Source organism: Aspergillus niger (genome assembly GCF_000002855.4).
Source record: "Aspergillus niger supercontig An18".
Taxonomy (NCBI): Eukaryota; Fungi; Ascomycota; class Eurotiomycetes; order Eurotiales; family Aspergillaceae; genus Aspergillus; species Aspergillus niger.
The window spans coordinates 680,594-700,796 of NT_166533.1; the positions used below are offsets into that span (position 1 = coordinate 680,594).

At 51.0% G+C, this 20,203-nt stretch overlaps 8 protein-coding genes across 8 annotated transcripts; 5 read left to right on the forward strand and 3 right to left on the reverse strand.

Moving 5' to 3' along the window:
- Window positions 1-449: 449 nt before the first annotated feature.
- On the forward strand, window positions 450-1,953 carry An18g03070 (uncharacterized protein; the record flags this gene model as incomplete). Its single annotated transcript, XM_001398730.3, has 4 exons — window positions 450-501; window positions 568-722; window positions 857-1,016; window positions 1,073-1,953. The coding sequence occupies 4 exons, from the start codon at window positions 450-452 to the stop codon at window positions 1,951-1,953; spliced, it is 1,248 nt and encodes a 415-aa protein (XP_001398767.3).
- Window positions 1,954-3,470: 1,517 nt separating this feature from the next.
- Window positions 3,471-5,260, forward strand: An18g03080 (uncharacterized protein; the record flags this gene model as incomplete). The annotated part of the gene is made up of 6 exons (XM_059745702.1): window positions 3,471-3,921; window positions 4,007-4,068; window positions 4,169-4,263; window positions 4,295-4,660; window positions 4,715-4,914; window positions 4,983-5,260. The coding sequence occupies 6 exons, from the start codon at window positions 3,471-3,473 to the stop codon at window positions 5,258-5,260; spliced, it is 1,452 nt and encodes a 483-aa protein (XP_059605650.1).
- Window positions 5,261-5,910: 650 nt separating this feature from the next.
- An18g03090 (uncharacterized protein) lies at window positions 5,911-7,224 on the forward strand (the record flags this gene model as incomplete). Its single annotated transcript, XM_059745703.1, has 2 exons — window positions 5,911-6,749; window positions 6,828-7,224. The coding sequence occupies 2 exons, from the start codon at window positions 5,911-5,913 to the stop codon at window positions 7,222-7,224; spliced, it is 1,236 nt and encodes a 411-aa protein (XP_059605651.1).
- Window positions 7,225-7,370: 146 nt separating this feature from the next.
- On the reverse strand, window positions 7,371-8,055 carry An18g03100 (uncharacterized protein; the record flags this gene model as incomplete). Its single annotated transcript, XM_001398733.3, has 2 exons — window positions 7,371-7,855; window positions 7,941-8,055. The coding sequence occupies 2 exons, from the start codon at window positions 8,053-8,055 to the stop codon at window positions 7,371-7,373; spliced, it is 600 nt and encodes a 199-aa protein (XP_001398770.1).
- Window positions 8,056-8,503: 448 nt separating this feature from the next.
- Window positions 8,504-10,696, forward strand: An18g03110 (uncharacterized protein; the record flags this gene model as incomplete). The annotated part of the gene is made up of 1 exon (XM_001398734.1): window positions 8,504-10,696. One exon carries the CDS (start codon window positions 8,504-8,506, stop codon window positions 10,694-10,696), a length of 2,193 nt encoding a protein of 730 aa, XP_001398771.1.
- Window positions 10,697-11,635: 939 nt separating this feature from the next.
- On the reverse strand, window positions 11,636-14,072 carry An18g03120 (uncharacterized protein; the record flags this gene model as incomplete). Its single annotated transcript, XM_001398735.3, has 3 exons — window positions 11,636-11,764; window positions 11,826-13,692; window positions 13,762-14,072. 3 exons carry the CDS (start codon window positions 14,070-14,072, stop codon window positions 11,636-11,638), a joined length of 2,307 nt encoding a protein of 768 aa, XP_001398772.1.
- Window positions 14,073-14,751: 679 nt separating this feature from the next.
- On the forward strand, window positions 14,752-17,497 carry An18g03130 (uncharacterized protein; the record flags this gene model as incomplete). Its single annotated transcript, XM_059745704.1, has 8 exons — window positions 14,752-14,865; window positions 14,921-15,367; window positions 15,458-15,542; window positions 15,609-15,805; window positions 15,914-16,387; window positions 16,532-16,832; window positions 16,893-17,170; window positions 17,234-17,497. The coding sequence occupies 8 exons, from the start codon at window positions 14,752-14,754 to the stop codon at window positions 17,495-17,497; spliced, it is 2,160 nt and encodes a 719-aa protein (XP_059605652.1).
- A 568-nt stretch (window positions 17,498-18,065) lies between these two features.
- An18g03140 (hypothetical protein) lies at window positions 18,066-18,976 on the reverse strand (the record flags this gene model as incomplete). The annotated part of the gene is made up of 5 exons (XM_059745705.1): window positions 18,066-18,256; window positions 18,514-18,524; window positions 18,602-18,793; window positions 18,834-18,868; window positions 18,953-18,976. The coding sequence occupies 5 exons, from the start codon at window positions 18,974-18,976 to the stop codon at window positions 18,066-18,068; spliced, it is 453 nt and encodes a 150-aa protein (XP_059605653.1).
- Between the last annotated feature and the right edge of the window lie 1,227 nt (window positions 18,977-20,203).

Sequence of the window (20,203 nt, forward strand, 5' to 3'; positions counted from 1 at the left end):
AAGAAAGGCGGAAATGTCGATCAAGATGTGGCCCAAGCGTCAGGTGCTTCGCTTGCCGCGCCTGACGCAGACCGCGGCAAGGAAGAGGAACTGTTGTTCTTCCCCCGGATACCTCCGCTACCAACCAACCAAGTCGGCGTCACCTCGCGGTTGTGGAGGCGCTCGGAGTATATATACGGCGAACCGTTACTCGAGTATCAGTTGCGCAAGCGAGAGATGCAAATCAAGGCCCATCAACAGTGACGAAACCGGCTCTAACCAGGGATCTGTCTAACCCCTCCATACCCGACACTAAAGCGTGTTACTCCTCCAGACGACGTGATATCACCAAAGCTCATCTCGGAACTCTCGGTTTAATCATCACACGGTATACTGTACTGCCATATCGGTTCGATAGGAAAACAGAGTGGAGTGAGGTGTGGTCGATCCCGGTGATCGACAGAGCAACGATGTCGATGAACTTCGTGACGTTTAACCAGGACTATAGCTACCTAGCTGTGGGTAAGGCTCTTCCTGCTCCCGTCTCTTACCTTCTATACTCGTGAAATATGTCTTGACACCTGTCAGCGACTTCCAAGGGGTTTCGCATCTTCACCACGGACCCTTTCGCGAAAAGCTATGAGACGAAGGAAGGGAATATTGCCATCATTGAGATGCTATTCTCGACGTCCCTGGTTGCGCTGATACTATCACCACGTCGCCTTCAAATAACTAATACCAAGGTTCGTAGGATGTCCTTCGCGCATTATGTTAGATTCTACCTTTTCAATAATCGCATAACTTCTCCCCTGTATTCTGTTGCGCGATTCACGAGGCGCAAATGGTTAACGCTTTTTCTCACATCTGCAACATATAGCGCCAATCCACGATATGCGAATTGACTTTTCCCACGACCGTGCTGGCAGTGAAGCTGAACCGGAAACGGCTTGTCATTGTGCTGGAGGACCAGATTTACCTCTATGATATCCAGACAATGAAGCTCCTGTATACCATCGAGACCTCTCCCAATCCCAACGGTAAGGCTGCGACTACATTTGGATGTGGATGTGCTAGATTGTCTAACTGCTGGCAGCACTATGTGCCCTCTCCCCATCCTCCGATAACTGCTATCTGGCATACCCTCTGCCGCAAAAGGCACCGCCCTCTACGTTCCAACCTCCAGCTCACGCTCCTCCGGGGACGACTCATGTTACACCTACAAGTGGCGAGGTCTTGATCTTTGATACTTTAAAGCTGGAAGCGATCAACGTTATTGAAGCGCATCGGTCTCCGCTAGCGTGCATCACGTTGAACAGTGATGGAACCCTTATAGCCACGGCATCGGACAAGGGAACTATCATACGGGTATTCTCTGTCCCCGACGGGCGCAAGCTTTACCAGTTCCGGCGAGGGTCGATACCATCCAGAATCTACAGCATGTCTTTCAACACCACCTCGACTCTCCTTTGTGTATCTTCTTCCACGGAAACGATCCACTTATTCAAATTAAGCCTTCAATCACAGTCACCGGACGCCACACCATCCTCTTCACTTACAGCCGCTGATCGAAGGTCTAGCCAAAGCTCATTGGGGCAATTGTCTGACGCCGATGACAGGGTTGGAGATATGGGCTCCTCCGAGCTTGCGTCGAGGAAACACAATGGAACTCTGATGGGCATGATCCGGCGCACCTCACAAAATGTTGGCAGCACATTTGCTGCCAAGGTTGGAGGCTACCTCCCCAAGGGAGTCAGCGAGATGTGGGAGCCCGCCCGAGACTTCGCTTGGATCAAACTACCAAAATCTAACCCAGGGCCCGGAGCAAATGGGAACAACGGCCCGTTGCGCAGTGTGGTCGCTATGAGCGCCAACACTCCCCAGGTTATGGTGGTGACTAGCGACGGCAACTTTTATGTGTTCAACATCGATCTCTCCAAGGGTGGTGAGGGGACGTTGACTAAACAATACTCGTGAGCCTGCTTTTCCTATCAGTATAAAAGGACTGGTATTGACTGATAAATAGTGTGCTCGATACAAATGACCGCCTGGGTTACTCCGTGATGGACTATTAATTTCGCCATGATACCACTCGTTTACGTCTACTACTCCTACATGTCGATCGTTACAGCGCCCGTTGCATTTTATTTTGATTTGAAGCGTCTATAGTATACTTCTAATGAGGCCATTGTACGCCTTCCTATTCGCCCTTACTTTATCGTTCAAGCCCTTCTTGGGGCATTACTGCTACCAGTTCCTCAGTGTCAATTTTCTGAGCCCTCTACATTGCATGAGCATGACTTTCTGTCCGTCTCAATGCTCTTGCCATGTAACCCAAAATGTTTTGGGATCCAGGGTAACTTTGTGACGGAGGTCGGTTCCGCATTAACTGTCACGCAGTTTCTGATTTCCGAGCGCTGTACTATGTGGTTGTACTTTATGCATACGAACTTAGTCTGACACCCACACTACTCCTCCCCCTTACCTAAAATTCTAAAGCCTGTAACGCAATCGTATTGCACCAGACTAATATCTAAATTTTATATATCAGATATTTGTATCACCAATAGGCCGTATGAGTGGGCTGGCTTTCATTGCCTGTCATACTCGATAGCAACTCATGTAGCCCATCTCCCTCTTCCATTCCATGCACTTCATCCCCCCAGGTAGCTAACTAGCAAGCGCCTTTTCCATCCAACTCACCCGTTAACACGAATCCTCTTCATTTTACGGGAAATAATGACACCCGTCCCGTCCATAAGGTCTGCCGCCACGGGCAATCTATTCTTGTAATTCTGTCATATTTCAGAGAGATCTTCTATATGGATGGGGAACAACCAGTTCAACAATGCAGGTTAAATGTTATCTCATTTCCCAACGCCGGATGCAACATTCATCATGAGATTGAACTGTCAGCGCATGACCACGCACAGAGCTCTGTAGTTGCTTTGCGAGACAATAATATTGACGATATATCCGTGAGTTCCGCCAATCATTATAGAGTCCCAACGAGGCCACTAGAATGCTCCAAGAGATCCAATCAACTCCTACAAGTGAAGTATTTGCCGGATAGATATGTAGTAGTGTAAGTAAGTCTGTTCAATTCCGTTATTCCGTACTACGTCCTGGGCTAGTAAGAACGATCATTTCCGCGGGCTCCACCTTCCACGTTATGTGGGTATCAGTGCTTTAGTGCTTACTGTTCCTGCCTCGCCGTTTCCCCGATTTGGAAAGAAACAGGGGTGGGACAGAGCAGAGAGAGGCACTGTGCGAGGAGAAAGACAAAGAGACGCGAGAGGGGAGAGAGAGAAGTGGATCAAGCAATGCACGTTTGGGCACACCTTCCCCGCTCATCAGAGACCGTGAGCAGGACTAAGAGCCGGGGGTGACAGGTGTCTCTTTCATTTAAAGCGTCCCAGACACCTCCAGCACCTTTCAATATCAGCCAGTAACAACAATCCAATTCCCCCTCCTCACCTCCAGACAAGTCAATCATGGCGGCCGCTGCCTTGGACCAGCTGAGATCTATCTTTCCCGATGATAGTACCGATAAAGTGGTGATCAATGAGTCCGCTGACAAGTACCAAGCTGCCGTGACCTGCCCTTGGTCACAGACTTGCTGGACTCCTGCGGCCGCATATGTCTACCTCAGTACTGTTCAGGAGCTAACCAAAGCCCTGGCTATTGTACAAGAGACTGGTACCAAGTTCGCTGTCCGCACGACCGGCCATAACCCGAATGCAGGATTCAGTAGTGCCGGTGAAGCAGCAGTGGTGTTAGATATCAGGCAGCTTAGGTCCAAAGAACTACTCTCTGATCAAGGGACTGCACGCTTTGGGTCGGGAAATACCTGGGGTGAGGTATATGCTTGGTTGGAGGAGCGAGGACTATCGGCCATTGGGGGGAGGGATTCCCAAGTAGGACTAGGAGGCTTTCTCTTAGGGGGTATGTGTGCTTGCTTGCTTTCTTGCCTCTCTCTCTCTCTCTCTTTCTCTCCTCTTGAAACAATTTACTGACTATTACTCATTAGGAGGTATGGGGGCTTTGCCTAATCTTTATGGACTCGGCGCTGATGGTGTGAAGAACTTTGAAGTAAGTTCAAGATGATCGTTGGCTTCTCCCTTTCTACTTCGGCAGGGAATTGTGTATGGGGTAGGACAGGATCAGGATTCATAGTTAACATGTTCTCCAGATCTTACTAGCAGATGGCCGCCTCGTCAATGCTAATAGAAATGAGAACTCCGATCTCTACCGTGCCCTGAAGGGTGGTGGCTCTAATTTTGGTATGTCTAGTGGCAAAGTTATCTTCGGAAAATAGTACGACTAATTTCACTATCACAACAGGTATTGTGACACGGTTTGATCTTGAAACTCACCCTTTGATAAAGGTTCAATATACCATCAACCTCTATAATCCTGAGGATTATGTGGCAATCAACCAGGCTACTTTCGAAGTTCAACAAACTATGGAGGAAGATCCTAGGATTGGGCTGTTCACCAATTTCAATAACGGCTTTGTTGCAGTAGGCCTACTCTATGGAGACCATCCAGCTGAGTCTGAGGCCCGAGAAACTTTTAAGCCGTTTCACAACCTCAAAAGCCTGATGACAACAGTCCTACCCTCTACGAATGGCACCCTTTTATCTCTAGCTCAAGCTATGGGCCATGCCCAGACATCCCTCAAGTAAGTACTAGTTTAAATTGGAACCTACTCGTATAGTTACTAACATATATACAGACGGGCTATTTGTACAGTTACCACCCGAAACTCAACTGCGCTTTACGACGAAGTGTATAAAGCCTGGGTAGAGGTCCGTAAGACCCTTCCAGCTGATACTGTCCTACATTATACCATTCAGCCCTTTGGTAAAGCTGCTGTTCAAGCTGGTAAAGAACGTGGTGAGAATATCATGGGCCACGAGAGTGTTCCACAATGCTGTATGATTTGTTCCCCTTTCTCTGTATGTTGGTTATTGAGGCTAACGAAATTCACCTAATTCTAATAGGGTGGGTTTTCACCTGTGAATGGCCTAAAGATGGCGATGATGCTGCTGCACAAAGTGCCGTGGATATCATGTCTGAAAAAGTACAGTACCTGGCCAAGGACAAAGGCCTCCTTCTGGATTTCAAGTGTATGAGCTTTGCTACCGCTTCGCAGAGGGTTCTGGGCAGCTACGGGGTCGATAATATTAAGCGGATGCAGGAGGTAGCGGCCAAGTATGACCCTGAAGGTGTTTTCCAGAAGCTGCAGAATGGTGGCTTTCTTCTACGCGACAATGTCTAGGTATGCACAGGGGGGGTACTCTGACACAGTCCAATAGCAATGCGAGGCCTTCTCTGTTCTCGAGCGTGCCAATTCCGCAAAATGTACATGTAGAGCGGCACCAGCCGATATGATTCTTTAGGTCTTTATGAGATATATTGTAGAAAAAAGAATATAGAGAAAAGAAATCATGCAAACAAAGGTCTATATATGAAGAAGAAACTATTCAAAAATCAGAATATAGTAGATTTTGTTACGAGATTGTCCATGACGCATTTAAAAAGGATTGACTATGAGTATTATAATTAGTTAATAGAGATTGGAGATACTTTTATTCCGAAGTACATGATTACGAGAATGACATCCATGAGAATAACCAACTTCAGATTGTAACCCAGGAAAATTGCCACCTGCTATTTTTTGGGTTGTGCTGTGACTTTCTGTTATTCCTATCTTTGCACTCTATAGTACCAACCTTACTAGACTGTCTACAAAGTACGTCCGAACCGCAATACCGACCCCACTCCCCGCAGATCATGTAATTTTCATCATCGCCCGTCAGATCATTACATTATCAGTAACCACCAAGGTACAATATCTTCTGCATCTACATCTACAGCTTCCACACGCTTCAACCAGCCATTGGCACCCACCTGCATACCTCGCTCGCCATGCTCCCACCCCCCGATGACCCCGACTCTACCACCGACACAACAATCACGTCCACCAGATCACCCCTCCCCCTCACCACCGACAATGCCACCACCACCACGAAGAACCAGAACAACCACCACCACCCCCGCAAACCAAAACCCACGCTCCTCAACCCCCTTCAAAAAGGTATCACAACCTACCTAACCCACCACCACACCGATGCGACCCTCCCCCCCTCCTCCCTTCCCAAACGCTTCACCATCTACGCCCCCCTCCTCCTCCTTCCCGTCAACGCCCTCACGACCCCACCCGCCTGGCACACCCTCTATGCCTCCCTAACCGCATCTCAAAGGACCACTCTCTACGAATGCATTCTCTCCGCCTTCTCGCGCTACAACCTCACCCACATCGCCATCAACGCCCCCATCGCATTAACCGACGCGCAAGGCACCGAGAACCGCATGCGCAGTCCCGGCGGCTTACACCCACTACACGGGGATTTTGGGCCCTCGCCCAGCACAATCGTGAATCTGGATGCGCCAACAGCGGAGGACCTGGGGCGTGCGTTGTGGGTGAGTACGGTGCAGAACCATGGCATTGAGCAGTTTTGGGCACCTATGTATACGATGTTCTCGAGGGGGAATGTTACGGAGAAGGCAAGGATATTGGATGGCATGGAGGGGTTGCGGAGGGAGGATATGGAGGGGGCAGGGATGAGTGTGGTGGATATGTATGCGGGGATTGGGTATTTTGTGTTTTCGTACCTGAGGCGGGGGGTGCAAAGGGTTTGGGGGTGGGAGATTAATGGCTGGTCCGTGGAGGGGTTGCGGAGGGGGTGTATGGCTAATGGGTGGGGGTGTAGGGTTGTTAAGATTGATGGTGATGGGGTGTTAGAGGGTGGTATGGGGGTGAAGGAGTTGGTGGATGGGTTGAGGGATGAGGATAGGGTGGTGGTGTTTCATGGGGATAATCGGTTTGCGGCGCGTGTTTTGGCACAGATCAGGCATGTGATGGAGGCGCGCGGGCGGTGGGCGCCTGTCAGGCATGTTAATTTGGGCTTGTTGCCCTCGTCGGCGGCTGCTTGGGGGGCTGCGTGTCGGATGGTGGATGGACGGTTGGGGGGTTGGCTGCATGTGCATGAGAATGTGGATGTGCGGCGCATTGAGGAGATGGGGGATCATATCACGAAGGAGATTGGGAGGTTAAGGGCCACGGCTTTGGAGGTTGAAGATGTGGTGGCGGAGTGTCGGCATGTTGAACAGGTCAAGACTTACGCTCCGGGGGTGATGCATTGCGTGTTTGATGTCAAGATGCCGGCACTGGAGCTATAACGCTCATTGACGCTTCGTATGGATTGGGTTGGATTTCCAAGGGGTATGTATAATCACCCGCCAGGATGCTCGTCTCATCACACATTTATTATGTACAATATCATCATCAACTATAACAACAACAAAGGAATCTAATGTACACTCATCTAAGCTTGCTTGAGGAACTTCTGCGGTATGTTGGCCTCGACGATCTGCATGCTCTCGAGCTGCTCGAGGCGCTCCATCGCAAGATCTTCCTCGTCGTGCCGCCGGAAGTGCTCGATATCTTCGGGATGGTTGAGCTCCTCCTCTGTCGCATCTTCGCCATGGTATTTCTCGAAGTGGTGGATCTCGTACTCATACTCAATGTCGCCGTGGTGGCCTGGACCGAACCCCAGATCGGGTAGCCGAGTGCCCTCGGCGATGATGCGCATCCAGTTGTCACGGGTGATGAAGCCAGTATTGGTGGGGTCGAAGAGAGTGAACACTTCTCTTAAGGCCTGACTCTTGCGATCCTCCGTGGCTCCTGCATTCGTCTCATCGTCCATGCCATATGTCTTGCGCACTTCCTCGGGAGTCCATGCCCCAGATTCATCATAGTCGTGAAGGGAGAAGAAGGAAGCAGCGTCGAAGGCATCAATGTGATGCTCCTCTGTTTAATTGGGGCCAGAGAAGTCAGTCACACAATTGCCCACTTTGGCGGAACGGATATCAACATGATCGATAGTGGTAATTACCTTGCATATGCCGGGTGGCCCAATCCGACGAGGGCGGCTGGTCGGGGTGAGAACCGTGGGCACTCACGAAGCTGCCGCTCAGGGCCAATAGAGCAGTAGCGAGGACGACGAGCATTGTCGGGGGCGATTGAAGCACAAACGGGTGGGGATATTTATAGAGCCACGAGCGCCAGGCGAAGATCCGACGAGTCGTAAAAATTGCAGAATGAGATCTCGCGAATGTGACAGATCGCCGGGACAAAGAAAGGGATGGCTGAATTCTGGCTTACCTTCACTGGCTCCATTCCAACCCAGTAGTCCAAAGTCTTGGTTCAACAGCTGGGGTTCCGGTTTGCTTGGTTTGCACTGCCGGTGGTCCGACTTTCGTTTAGCCGGTTTTGGATCATCATCAAAAGATTCTCGACCTCCCGCCGATATTTCCTCCCCCTCCGCCCCCTTCATCTTCCCCCCGACGTCGATTTGTCCGCCATTGGTTGTCGGGTCCTTGTGATCAATCAATTGGTCACCTTCTCATCCTCTGATCCTCGTCATTGGAGTCGGTTCACGGCAGAAATGACTTGAGAATGCAAGGTCTTTGGTCCCGCGCCGCTCCGGCGCAATCCACCTGCCGCTGCGTCTCTTGCTTAAGTACCGTCTCCAATGGGGTGGCCTCGAGAGGTACTTCGGCAGCCAGCAAGAAACGCCTCCGGCTCGGAAACTCAGTAACAGCACTATACACCAGCATCTTCGCCGCCGCCGCTTTGGCAGACGCCCAGGCCAAGGGCCAACGCCGTCACGAATGGGAGGAAAAGATCGCCGCAGTCAAGGAAGAGGTCATTGAGCTGGTGGATGAGGAACAGCGTCTGGTGGAGGCTCTTATGTCGCGTCGGAAGCAGGGATTTCTCAATGGATCGTTACAGACCAGACAGTTCGGCACAGCGACTCGGCCGGCACCTATGAGATACCAATGGCCCAGGAGGAACGCACCGTTCGCGTCTTTCCACTCAACGACTGCCTTTGCGAATGAGAGAGATAATCAGATTATCCGTGATCTGGTCGCGGAAAGCGAGGATCCGCTGGCGGAGGATGCAAATGAGGACTATGGCCTATCGCTGGAGGATGACGATACACCCACATGGCTCACTGGTGATGTGGTCCGTCAGAAGGTCATCCGGAAGCTTGCGCTTAAACAACTTGCCATTAGGCTTCTGTTGCGGCCGGCGATCGCCCACAGCTATCAGGGTGTCCAGATGAACTACAGTGCCGACTTCTCAATACCCCAGTTGAGAGTGCCGCAGTTGCTAGCGGAACTTAACAGCCTTCGGCGCAGGATGCGTCAAGTGAAGGGCTCGGAGAAGGCTAATATTGATGACTTGGCCAAGGACCTCCGCGTGCACTCGATACGACACATGACGGAAGAGCGCAATCGGCTCGATAGGGACGTTCAACGTGACACCGAAATCTATATGCGGAATGAGATGCCCTTGCAGGAACTACTCCTCCGGCTAGCCAACAACCTGATGCAATGTACGGACCCGGACCGGCCAGAAGTCATAAAGAAGATGATTCTTGCGTTCACCAAGACTCGTCAAAACGATCTGTGTGATCTGATCTTGAAGACTATCCTTCCACACAAATTCCCGCTCAGCGCCTCTCTCATCCTCACGATCCTGACCTTCTTCCGTAAATCTAAGAACCTTATGGGATTCGACATATTCCTGGAGATGTTGAACGGTCACGGCTACCCAGTCGATATGAATGGCTTGGGTCTGTACCAGCGCCAAGTGGTCAATGGAGTTGAGATTATCGTCCCACCGGTGGATTCAGCGAACCCTGTCATCTACGCCACTCTTATTGTATCTTGTCTACGCTTCGATCAACCGGATCGTGCCGATGCATACCTCCTAGCTGCGAGATCGGCAGGGCATATGGACGACTTTGCTATCCTCAACTCCTACCTGCGGTTCTGTGCTATCCGTAGCGACTGGGAAAAGGGAGTCCAGACCCTCAAGAGAACACTGGCGTTCATGGTTTCGTCAACAGAGCACCAGCTATTCCGCCTTGAGCGACTCATCGTCTTAATGGTACACATGTGTGATGCCTGCGAACAATATGACATGTCCGAGGCCATCATCACATCGGCCATGAACAGCGGTTTCAACTGGGAAGCAGCCAGCAAGCAACTGGACATCAAGCCCCCCCACGACCCTCACCACAAGAGATGGTCATCGGCAGCGGAGGCCGCACCAAAGGATATGCAAGAGAAGCCCGCATGGGAGAAATCCTACGCCTTTGTGAACGTCATGAACGAGTGGCTGAGCGCCTACGAGGGCAAATCGCCCTCCAAGAAGTGGCAAGACATGATAGAACTCTACTCCCAGCAGGTCCTGACCGCCATGCTCGCCGGATCCCCAGCGTCAGCCAACGCCCCTAAAGCGCCCGAGGTAGTCTTCGAAGACAAGGACCGCCAGAGCCTGCTCCAAGAAATCAGCAAGCAGGTCGAAAAAGCCAAAAAGGAGAACGAGTCCACAGCTGCAGCCCAGGAACAAGAAATCTCCTCCCTGAAGGCCGAAATATCACAACTCAAACAAATGGTCTTCGACCTCCACCAGACCCGCAAGCAGGAGTCTACGATACCGTCACCCCCTCCCTCTCCCACTCGCTCTAGCCACCACCACCAAGACCACCTCCTCCGTCGAAAACACGAACACATGGCTCCTACTCCGGACCTCGAACCTCCTTTCAACAAAGTCAGTATTCGTTACATGAAGTCGTAGGCTCAGTCCCCTTGGCCTTGAAGGCACTCTCCTTCAGTCTCTGGGCAACGAGACTGCATTCCTCGGAGCATCCTCTTATTATTACCCTTTCCCATCTCTCCCTCCCGCTCAAATCCAGACGGAACATACTCCCTCCGTATACCCATCCCATCATATACCTATATTATACCACTCGTGTACGGTGATAAGTATCGATGATAAGCTCGCCAACTTCTGGCCCGCATTGGGATTGCTTTGATGTTTTTATATCTCTAGGTGGTCGATTCAGCCTACCTGGAACATTTTGTACAGTATCTACACTATAGCTTGTACTTTTTTTTATCTTTCAATTTTTCTTGTGATGATAAATAGGGGTTAGAATTGAGCGTTGGAATCCTACTATTCCGTTTGGATATTTGCTCGTCTAGACTCTTGAATAGCGTGACATAAGTTGTCGGTACTATCGTAGACCTGAGGAGATCTGGGCTTTTTGTTCTCTATTACGTATAGTGGCAGTAGGATTATGCGCACGTTAGTAGCGGTTTTTGTTTGCTACTATTTCGTATCATGTTGTGGCGGACGGGGGGTGGTTGTATGATAGTGTTTAAAGGTTTATTGACTACAATGTGCACTGGGACGATCGAATTATGGTCACATATGTCACAGGGCAAACTTGCTTTCTAGTCCGTACCTGTATCTAAGTACGGAGATAGATTTGATGAGATGAAGGTGCAATACATACTGTGAAGTCCCCGGGAGGGCCAAAGCCCATAAAAGAAAGGAAAAAAGCCCGGAGTCGTGAAGACAATAAGTAACAGATGAAAGTAGGCAATACTGAAAGCAGGTAGGAAATGCAATGAACCGGATACACCCTTTTAATTGAGCTGCATGATTATCATGGGCATGAAATAAAGAAAACATGATCTATAGATATCGTGACAACAAAGAATTAAACCTAGTCTATCGTCTTCTGCTGGAATCAGAGCGCATCTTCTCCTTGCGGGAAAGTCTCTCAGCAGCGCGAAGGAGGGAGGAGCGGATCTCGCCCTTGGGGAAGCCGGAGATGTCGTAGTAAGTGGGTGCAATGTCCTGGGAGACGCTTTGTTAGTACTGGTCTGGGTGTTTGATTGAGGGTCAAGGTAAGACTTACAATGAGCCATTCGGGCTTGACAGCCGTGACAGTCCGAATGTAGTTCTTGGTGGTGAGGACGAATTCGTTGTAGAGAACCCATTCCGCTTCGTGGCCCAAGACGGTCGAGGGGTGCAAAAGAACGTTCTGGTTGTCCTTGATCGTGACATACATGTTCTTGCCCTGAGTCTCCTTCTTGGCGACCTGCATGAAGAAGCCTGCGCACAGCGCACGGCGGATGTTTTCGTAATATTTCTTGTCCTCGAAGGGGGTGGACACCATCTCGAGTTCCTCACGCTCCATGATGCGCAGAAGCTGCATGCGCACGTTGTCTGCCGATTGCAGCGATCTAAGAGAGAGGAAGTGGTCGTGGCACCATTGCTTCAAGTTCTCCTGCGCTTCAGGGCTCTTAAAAGCATGATAGACATTAAGAAGGGTAAGGTGGTCACCGTCAGGGTGGGCAAAAAGATCCTTCATCTCATCAGCACGCTTCCGCTGAGAAGCAGGTCTGACGAAGACTTGCGGGACGGAAAGCAGGGCTGTGATAGAAAGGATTTCGTTGGAGCAGTAGAATTCGGGGGAGCTGATCAGCATCACAGCAAGTGCGGGATCAAGGGGGAACTCGGAGGCCAGGCGACCCAGCTGAGTGAGGTTTCCATCATCGTCCAAGCAAGCCAGATAGTTGAGCTCTTCCAAAGCTCTCATCAGAGTCTCCGGAGCAGGAGGATCCATCAGATCGAAGTGAACAAGATCATCAATGCCTAGCTTCTTCAATTCCAGCACGGTAGAAGAAAGGTTCGAGCGCAGAATCTCGGGGTATGTCTGGTCGATGAGTTCCTTCTTGAAAGCTCCCTCAGTGTACAAACGGAAGCACTTTCCGGGGCGCGTACGACCAGCACGACCAGCTCTCTGTTGCGCGGAAGCCTTCGAGATGGGAGATACCAGAAGAGACTCGACACGGATACGGGGGTTGTAGATCTTCTGCTTCGAGAAGCCAGGATCGACGACGTAGACGATACCGTCGATGGTAAGCGAAGTTTCAGCGATGTTGGTGGATACAATGACCTTCCGGCCAGGACGGCCTCCCGGACGGCGAGGAGGGGGTGCCGGTTCGAAAATGCGCTGCTGCATATGCGGGGGCAGACTACCGTAGAGAGGGTAGACCTTGATGGGACCAGCATCGGCCTCTCTTACCATCTCATCGGCTTCTAACGAGATCTTCCGTGAGGCGTCTTCGATTTCTTCTTCACCAGTCAAGAAGAGAAGGATATCACCTTCGTCTTCTGTCGCGTGGATCTGCAGGACGGTGCGAATGGCAGCTTCCACATAGTCCTGCTCAGGCTCAGGGGTATAGAAGATCTCGACAGGGTGAGTACGACCGGGAACCGCAAGGAGAGGGGCATCGTTGAAGTAACGCTGGAACTTCTGAGCATCCAGAGTAGCAGACATGATAATGATCTTCAGGTCAGGTCGGCGCACAACAACTTCCTTGAGAAGACCCATGAGAACATCAGTGGCCATTGTTCTCTCGTGGGCCTCGTCCAGAATGATGGTACTGTAGCGGTTCAGGTTGTGGTCGTTCATGGCTTCTCTCAGAAGCATACCGTCCGTCATGTACTTGAGCACAGTCTTGGAACTGGTCATATCTTCGAAACGGATGCTGTAACCAACTTCCTCTCCAAGCTTGACATCCAGCTCGGCGGCGACACGTTGAGCGACGGACATGGCGGCGACACGACGAGGCTGGGTACAAGCGACCATCTTGCGCTGAGTTTGCGGCATGTCATCGAACAGGACAAACTGGGGAATCTGCGTGGTCTTTCCGGAACCAGTTTCACCGACGAAAACTAGAATCTGCGACTTTTGATAGAGCTCCAGGAATTCATCTCTGTAGAAACATATAGTTAGAACCCATTTGCGATGTGGCAAACCATCTACACGGGTAAGGGAAACTCACCTCTGAGCATGCACGGGCAGATCGCGACGAGTCTGCAAGATGGAAACATATTTGCTGGAGAAAGGTTGGCCGTTGAACGGGTTGATATCACCATCTTCCACCTTCTTAGCCAGCGCAGCGGTAGTCTGGTGCCTCTTCATCTTCCCAAAGGCGGGGTGAAGATCTGTGGTGCCATCGGTCCCTGTGTTGGAGTTGCCGTCCGCATACATATGAGCCAGGTACGGGTTGTCCTTGGGATCGGTTTCAGACTTGTCCATCTTCTGACGTTTAGCACGCGAACCGTTTTCAGAATCCGAGCGTCGATCAACCATGACGGCTAGCAGAGAGCGAAGCCAGGAAAATAGAAATTGGGGGGGAAGAGAAGAAAGTAGTTGGCTGCGGAGCGACAAACGAGAGATGGGATTGTCGCCGAACGGCTTCAGAAAAAAAAGGCGGCCCGAACAGGCAGGTTGGCCGCCCTTCGCCACAGCTGCAGTTTCCGCGCTTCACCGCCCTTCTTTCTGCCGTCGGAAACCCCACAGAAATCGCTTACCGCCGGCAAGGGGCATCCAGGCATCCAGGCATGAAAGAAAGTCCGTCGCGATGCACGTTTACTCAGGTACGCGGGGCTATCCAGGAGCCCATTGTCGCGCGACGTTCCACTGAAGGGGCGTTCAATTCTTCGGTTAGCATCCCTGCGCGACTAGACCTCCTCCTTTGTTCTCCCATGCTTGTTGCCGTTCTTAAATGATATCTTGTCTGGCCTCGAGATGAAAACTGCTGGGAAACTCAATTGATCTGCGATGCGGGACTAACCAGCTACCACCTAGATAGAGACCGTTGTCAATATTCATCGCCTTTCTTTCCCTATATACAGCCAGATTTACGATCTTCTTCCTCATAACCTCAGTTTATGTGTCTGCCATTTAGTTGCATCTAACTTTGTCATATCGCCCCGTCACCAGGTCCCGGTGACCTTTTCTCGTCTGAGAATATCCGCCGTTGTTGACCATGGACTCGTTCAATCCAGAAGACATGGCTCCTAGTTTCTGCATCGGACAGCATGAAAGCAACCGCAAGAACCCAATTACGGCTGCAATTGTACAGGCAGCCCACGAAAGCAATGTGCGCATATTCTCGTGCTGAATTGCCGGCTCATATGCTAACTTGGATCACTCAGTATGACATGCTCACGGCACCAATTACCACGGAGGCGTTCCATTCTCGTATCCTCACCCTGTTGGGTTCCAACCCGAATGCTCCTCTCTCTCCGGCTGCAAATGGGACTTTGATGACGACCGATAATATACGCCCCCTCTTTATCCCTCCCTTAACTCCCGCGGATAGCCACTTGACACCGGATGAGACGATGTCGCAGATAGTTGGAGTCACCAGCAGTTGGATCGATCTATGCTCCCCAGATCCCCTTATTGCGGACATCTCGCGTCAAGTTTTCATGCGGGAGGTCGCTTATGCAGCATTTTGTGGCCTTGGGTACCTCTTGATTCCTGGCCCGAAACTGCACCACGGAGATATCCATGCAGAAGGCGTGACTTACTATGCGAGAGCGATACAGGATGCTATCAACCTCGCTCCGTACATACAGTTTCACATTTGGATGCCTATGGTCGATAATCCCGATTTGGAAGTAGATGGAATAGCCGATTTGTCTCGCCTTGCTCGTCAGGAGTTTCTTGGAGAGCCGCTCACAGGGCAGCCATCGCGAGTGGACCCTTTTGGCACTTGGGATGCTTGGGACATCATACGAAGAACTTGTAAATACCACTCAAGGCTTGTCGTAGGTAAGATAATATCCCACGGTCTTGACATTTTGCGTCTCCTCCCTGCGGCTAAGACAATGTTGTTAGCACTTTCAATGCCTAAACACCTCCCTCCCATGTCTGTGCAGTCTCGCTGGTACTCTGAGCCTGTTCATCTGCTCAGCTTTGATGCCAATACCTTCATCAAGAACCAGAAAGGCTATCCCGTACTGTCGAAGACACACCAGGCGCTCATCGGTCGGTTTATGCGCCTGCGGACATCCCCATGGATCCTTCTCTGCGACGTTGGCCCAATTCCGGGCGTAGATGAGCAAGAAACTTCAGGAACAAAACTACCCGCTCTGTCCGGCTCTGATTATCCTAGCCTCACCCAGGCCGCGGTATCTAATAAGAAGCATTATGACCCGACCCCTCATCTTTCCTACCTCAGAAATCTACAGCAACGCCAGCCTTCTAGGAGCGCCATGGAGAGGTTCGGAGTTGGATACCAAGACTATCTCCAGGCGCCCTTGCAGCCGTTGACGGTCAACCTGGAAAGCATTACCTACGAAGTATTCGAGAAAGATCCTATCAAATACAAATGGTATGAGCGCGCGGTCGCCAAGGCCCTTAGCGACTGGGCCAGTGAAGGAAAGCCAACTTCAAACCCCGACGGCCGGGTGGTTGTAGCTGTTGTTGGTGCGGGTCGAGGACCGCTCGTGTCACGGGCGCTTCAAGCCAGTGTAGAGACTGGGGTCAAGATTGACCTCTGGGCAGTTGAGAAGAACACCAATGCTTTCGTCCTTCTCCAGCGCCACAATGAGCAGAAATGGGGTGGACAAGTCAAGCTTGTTCAGTCGGACATGCGAAGCTGGAAAGGCCCGCAGGTTGAGAAGAAGGATGACTTGGGAGCACAAACAGGACCGGTAGGGCAATCCCTTGGAATCGAGAATTCCTTACTTTACAATGCCAACGAGGAGCAGGAAACGGCACAGACGTCCGAATCGGCAGCCGCGCCCCCCGTCACGGAGCTCGTTCCCACCACCATTGACATTCTGATCTCAGAGCTGCTGGGCTCGTTCGGCGACAACGAGCTTTCGCCAGAATGCCTTGACGGCGTCACGCACTTACTCAATCCGGTTCACGGTATCTCCATTCCGGCTTCCTATACGGCTCACCTCACGCCCATCGCGGCGCCGAAGCTCCATGCCGATGTCATGAATCAATCCATCTCTAACCCAGCAGCGCCGGAGACGCCGTATGTGGTCATGTTACACGCGATCGACTTCCTCTCCACGAATCAGCCCTCCGCAGCTGCACTGATGAACTCCAGTCATGGAGGCGCTAAATATAGTGCCCGAGACTCAATCTCCACGCTGCCGGGTTCTGGAGAGGCGCCCATCCCATTCGTGCAGACGACCTGGTCTTTTGAGCATCCTAACCAGCATATACCCCCTCAGTTGCCGACCACGTCGACGATCTCCAACTCGCATAACGTGCGCCGGACCCGCCTGTCATTCCCAGTCTACAACCGAGGAGTGTGCCATGGTTTGGCAGGGTACTTTGAGACGGTGTTATACCGCGACATTGAGCTGTCCACCAATCCTGTCACGATGGATACCAAGAGTGCCGACATGATCAGTTGGTTCCCGATCTACTTCCCATTGAAGGTCTGCATTCCTACATACGTATAAGATCTACAACGCCGGATGCTAACAGTATGCTATCCACAGACTCCTCTAAATGTCCCCGACAATGGCGAGGTGGTGGTGACCATGTACCGGCAAACCGACGACCGCAAGGTATGGTATGAGTGGATGGTGGAAGTATTTGCAGTAGAAGGCAACGAAGAAGAAGTGGTGATGAGTGGGGGTAAAGGCACGTCTCCAGCGGCTGGCAATCTGCAGCGACAGCCCCAGCGATCACGTGGCGGGCGACGTGTCCGGGTTGGGACGAGCGAGCTGCACTCCAGCATCAAGGAGGGCTGCCTCATGTGATGCGGTGAACTGTAGAAGGGAAAATAGAAAAGGAAGGCTGCAGAAGCAGGCGACGCTGACTAAGATGTGATGATGGACATTTTTTTATTACATCTGATGAAGAGAAGTTAAAGCATACCGAGTACCCTAAATATGGTTTCTTCCGATCGAGAAGGGTTGATGATCGCCGAAGAAGGCCTTGTAAGAAGTCAGCTCAGCTGCATAGGATCTTCAGCCGTCAGCTTCGGTCAATACAAGGTAGAGTTGCATGGCGGGGGGCAACCTGGCTGGCTGGCTGGCTGGACTTCCACGGGTTCTAAGCAAAATCCTCTCTGACGTGATAGTACTTTGTAGTGGTCATACCAGAGAGGGAACCTAACAAGAAGAAAGAAAGAAGCCCAAACCCAAACTACTATCTTGTGTTGTCTTGTCCTCCCCAACAATCCTGTTTGTTTGTTCGTGTTTGTTTGGAAAAATCACCCATTGATTGATTTACATGGGATCGAACCCTCCGTCTGCCTCACTGCAGAGAAAGGGCTAACCATTGGTCCCCGACCGAGTAGATGGGAGAGGGAGGAGCACTAAAGTATCAGTGCGTTTTCCCCCGGAGTGGTAGATAGGACGTGGCTTCGTCCCATTTGGAAAATGTTGAGAAGAATGATGGAACCGATCTTTTTCCCATTCCTGCATAAGTAGTTACTTGGCTGGTTACGCTTGTGCATAAGTATGCGTAAGTATACTGCTGTAGTACGCAGTACGACGGAGTAGTAGATCCCGTATCTATCTAGTAGTTTACTTTTACTTATTTCACCCATTGCCTGCCTGCGGACTCAGAAGGGGGTGATAGGATGGGTGTACAGTAGATAAGGCACTATCTTCTATCCCCAGCAGAAAAGTTGGCTGTGCATTCTTCTTCTTCTTCTTTCTTCATATCCACATAGTTGGCTGTAGGTATCCATGTAGTGACTTATGTAGCTACCGTTAGTAGTTATTGTGTAGGCTGGCTGGCTGGCTGGACCATACATACGTATACATACAGTTACACCAACTAGTACCTCGCAGTAGACAGATTCTACCTACCTATCTAACTATCTAATCATCTATCTACTTACTTCCTGTACTTACTACCGGGGCGCAGTGCATGAATTCAAGGAGGAAAACCCAGATGTAGATCGGAGATGTAGCCAAGCCAAGCAGACGACCACTAGTGCGACAGGACTATTCGGACCAAGAACTCTTGGGAATGGGACAGCCAGTGAGTCAGTCAGTTGGGGATTGCGGATCATTTCAGTTTGCTTCTCCTTCCTTCCGTCCAGACTAACTGGGTACATACATAGTAGTAATTAATGGTGCTTACTGGATTTTCTGGGAACGGAAAGGGGTTGTGTCCGTCTGAAAATAAAGTATTTATCTACTGTTGGGGGATGTGCTCTGCTCGGCGCGGCAGGGCGGGCAAGGCAACGTGATGCAACGGACCCCTGTGGTTGGTGTTATCGGCATGAGGAAAGAATCATTCCGATTGATTGATTTTATTGAAGCTGCGTGGGCTTATCAATACAGTGACGATGAAATGGGCTGGGCTGGGCTCGGTTGGACAATTATTAACTTCCCTCTTCCCATCTAGGCCGGTGAAGGCGTCATTGATATCCAAGCGTTGAGGGGAGGGAGGGGGGGGGAGGTATACAGTGAGTGAGTGGGCGGTGTTAGGTGGTGTTAAGTCAGTAGTCCACCGTTCTCCGTAGCTACTGTAACTGTGATCTGGCTGCTACTAGTCTAGTATCTTCTGGCGTGTATCGGCTAAAGGGCCGACGCCAAGCGTGGTGTGAAAGTTGCCAGTAGTGTCCGGTTTAGTTATTCTTAGCCATTCATCTTATCTGGGAGGGCGCTGGTGCCTCCCACACTAACTGCTATGGAGTATGTATGTCCACCCAAACTTCCAGCCACCCGGGGAATCCACACCGTCTGGGATAGACCTATTACTCCTTCGGCTTCCTGTCACGGGGAGGAATTATAGTTCTGGCTGTTCTCTCCCCGGCTTTCTCTTTGGCCGGAATTTATATTATGGGGGTGCGATGAGCAGCAGGAGGAGGATAAGCTTGCTGGTGATGCTGATGATGATGATGCTGATGCTGATCCTGTTACTTGATATCGATGATTCAGAGGAATATGATAAAGCCCCCTCCAAGTCTCCATATTATTCTTCAAAAAAAGGCCGGAGTTAAGCGCACGCCGAAGGGCGGCCGAACGAAGGGGGGGACAACCTCCGACTGTCGGGCGGAAGGGGCCCGTCTGGGAGCAGCTGCAGACCGGTACTAAGTAAGTAGTCAAATAATCTCAAGGATGATTGCTTGGGAGAAACTCCGCTGGGGGTGGAAATAGAGTCCCTGCTGGAGACCCCCGTAATAAAACGGTTTGCGTTCGTCTTCCCCCGGTTTGTCTGGGCGTTCGGAGCTCCGAGGGTCTGTCACACCTTACCTTACGGTATCAGCCATTCAGTCTCCAAACCCACATCCCGCCAATCCTCCCCCTCCGTTTCCCCCATACACGCTCCGTCCAAAAAAGTAACTGAACTTACTTGCCTCCATCCACGCCCAGAGGCAAAAAAAAAGGGAAGTAAAAAAAAAAATAAAGGGAAAGCAAGTGGGAAAAGAAAAAAAAAAAAAAAGACACCACTCCCACCACAGCCTCTCCCTCCCACACCTTCTTCTCATTCATCATCCTGCATCC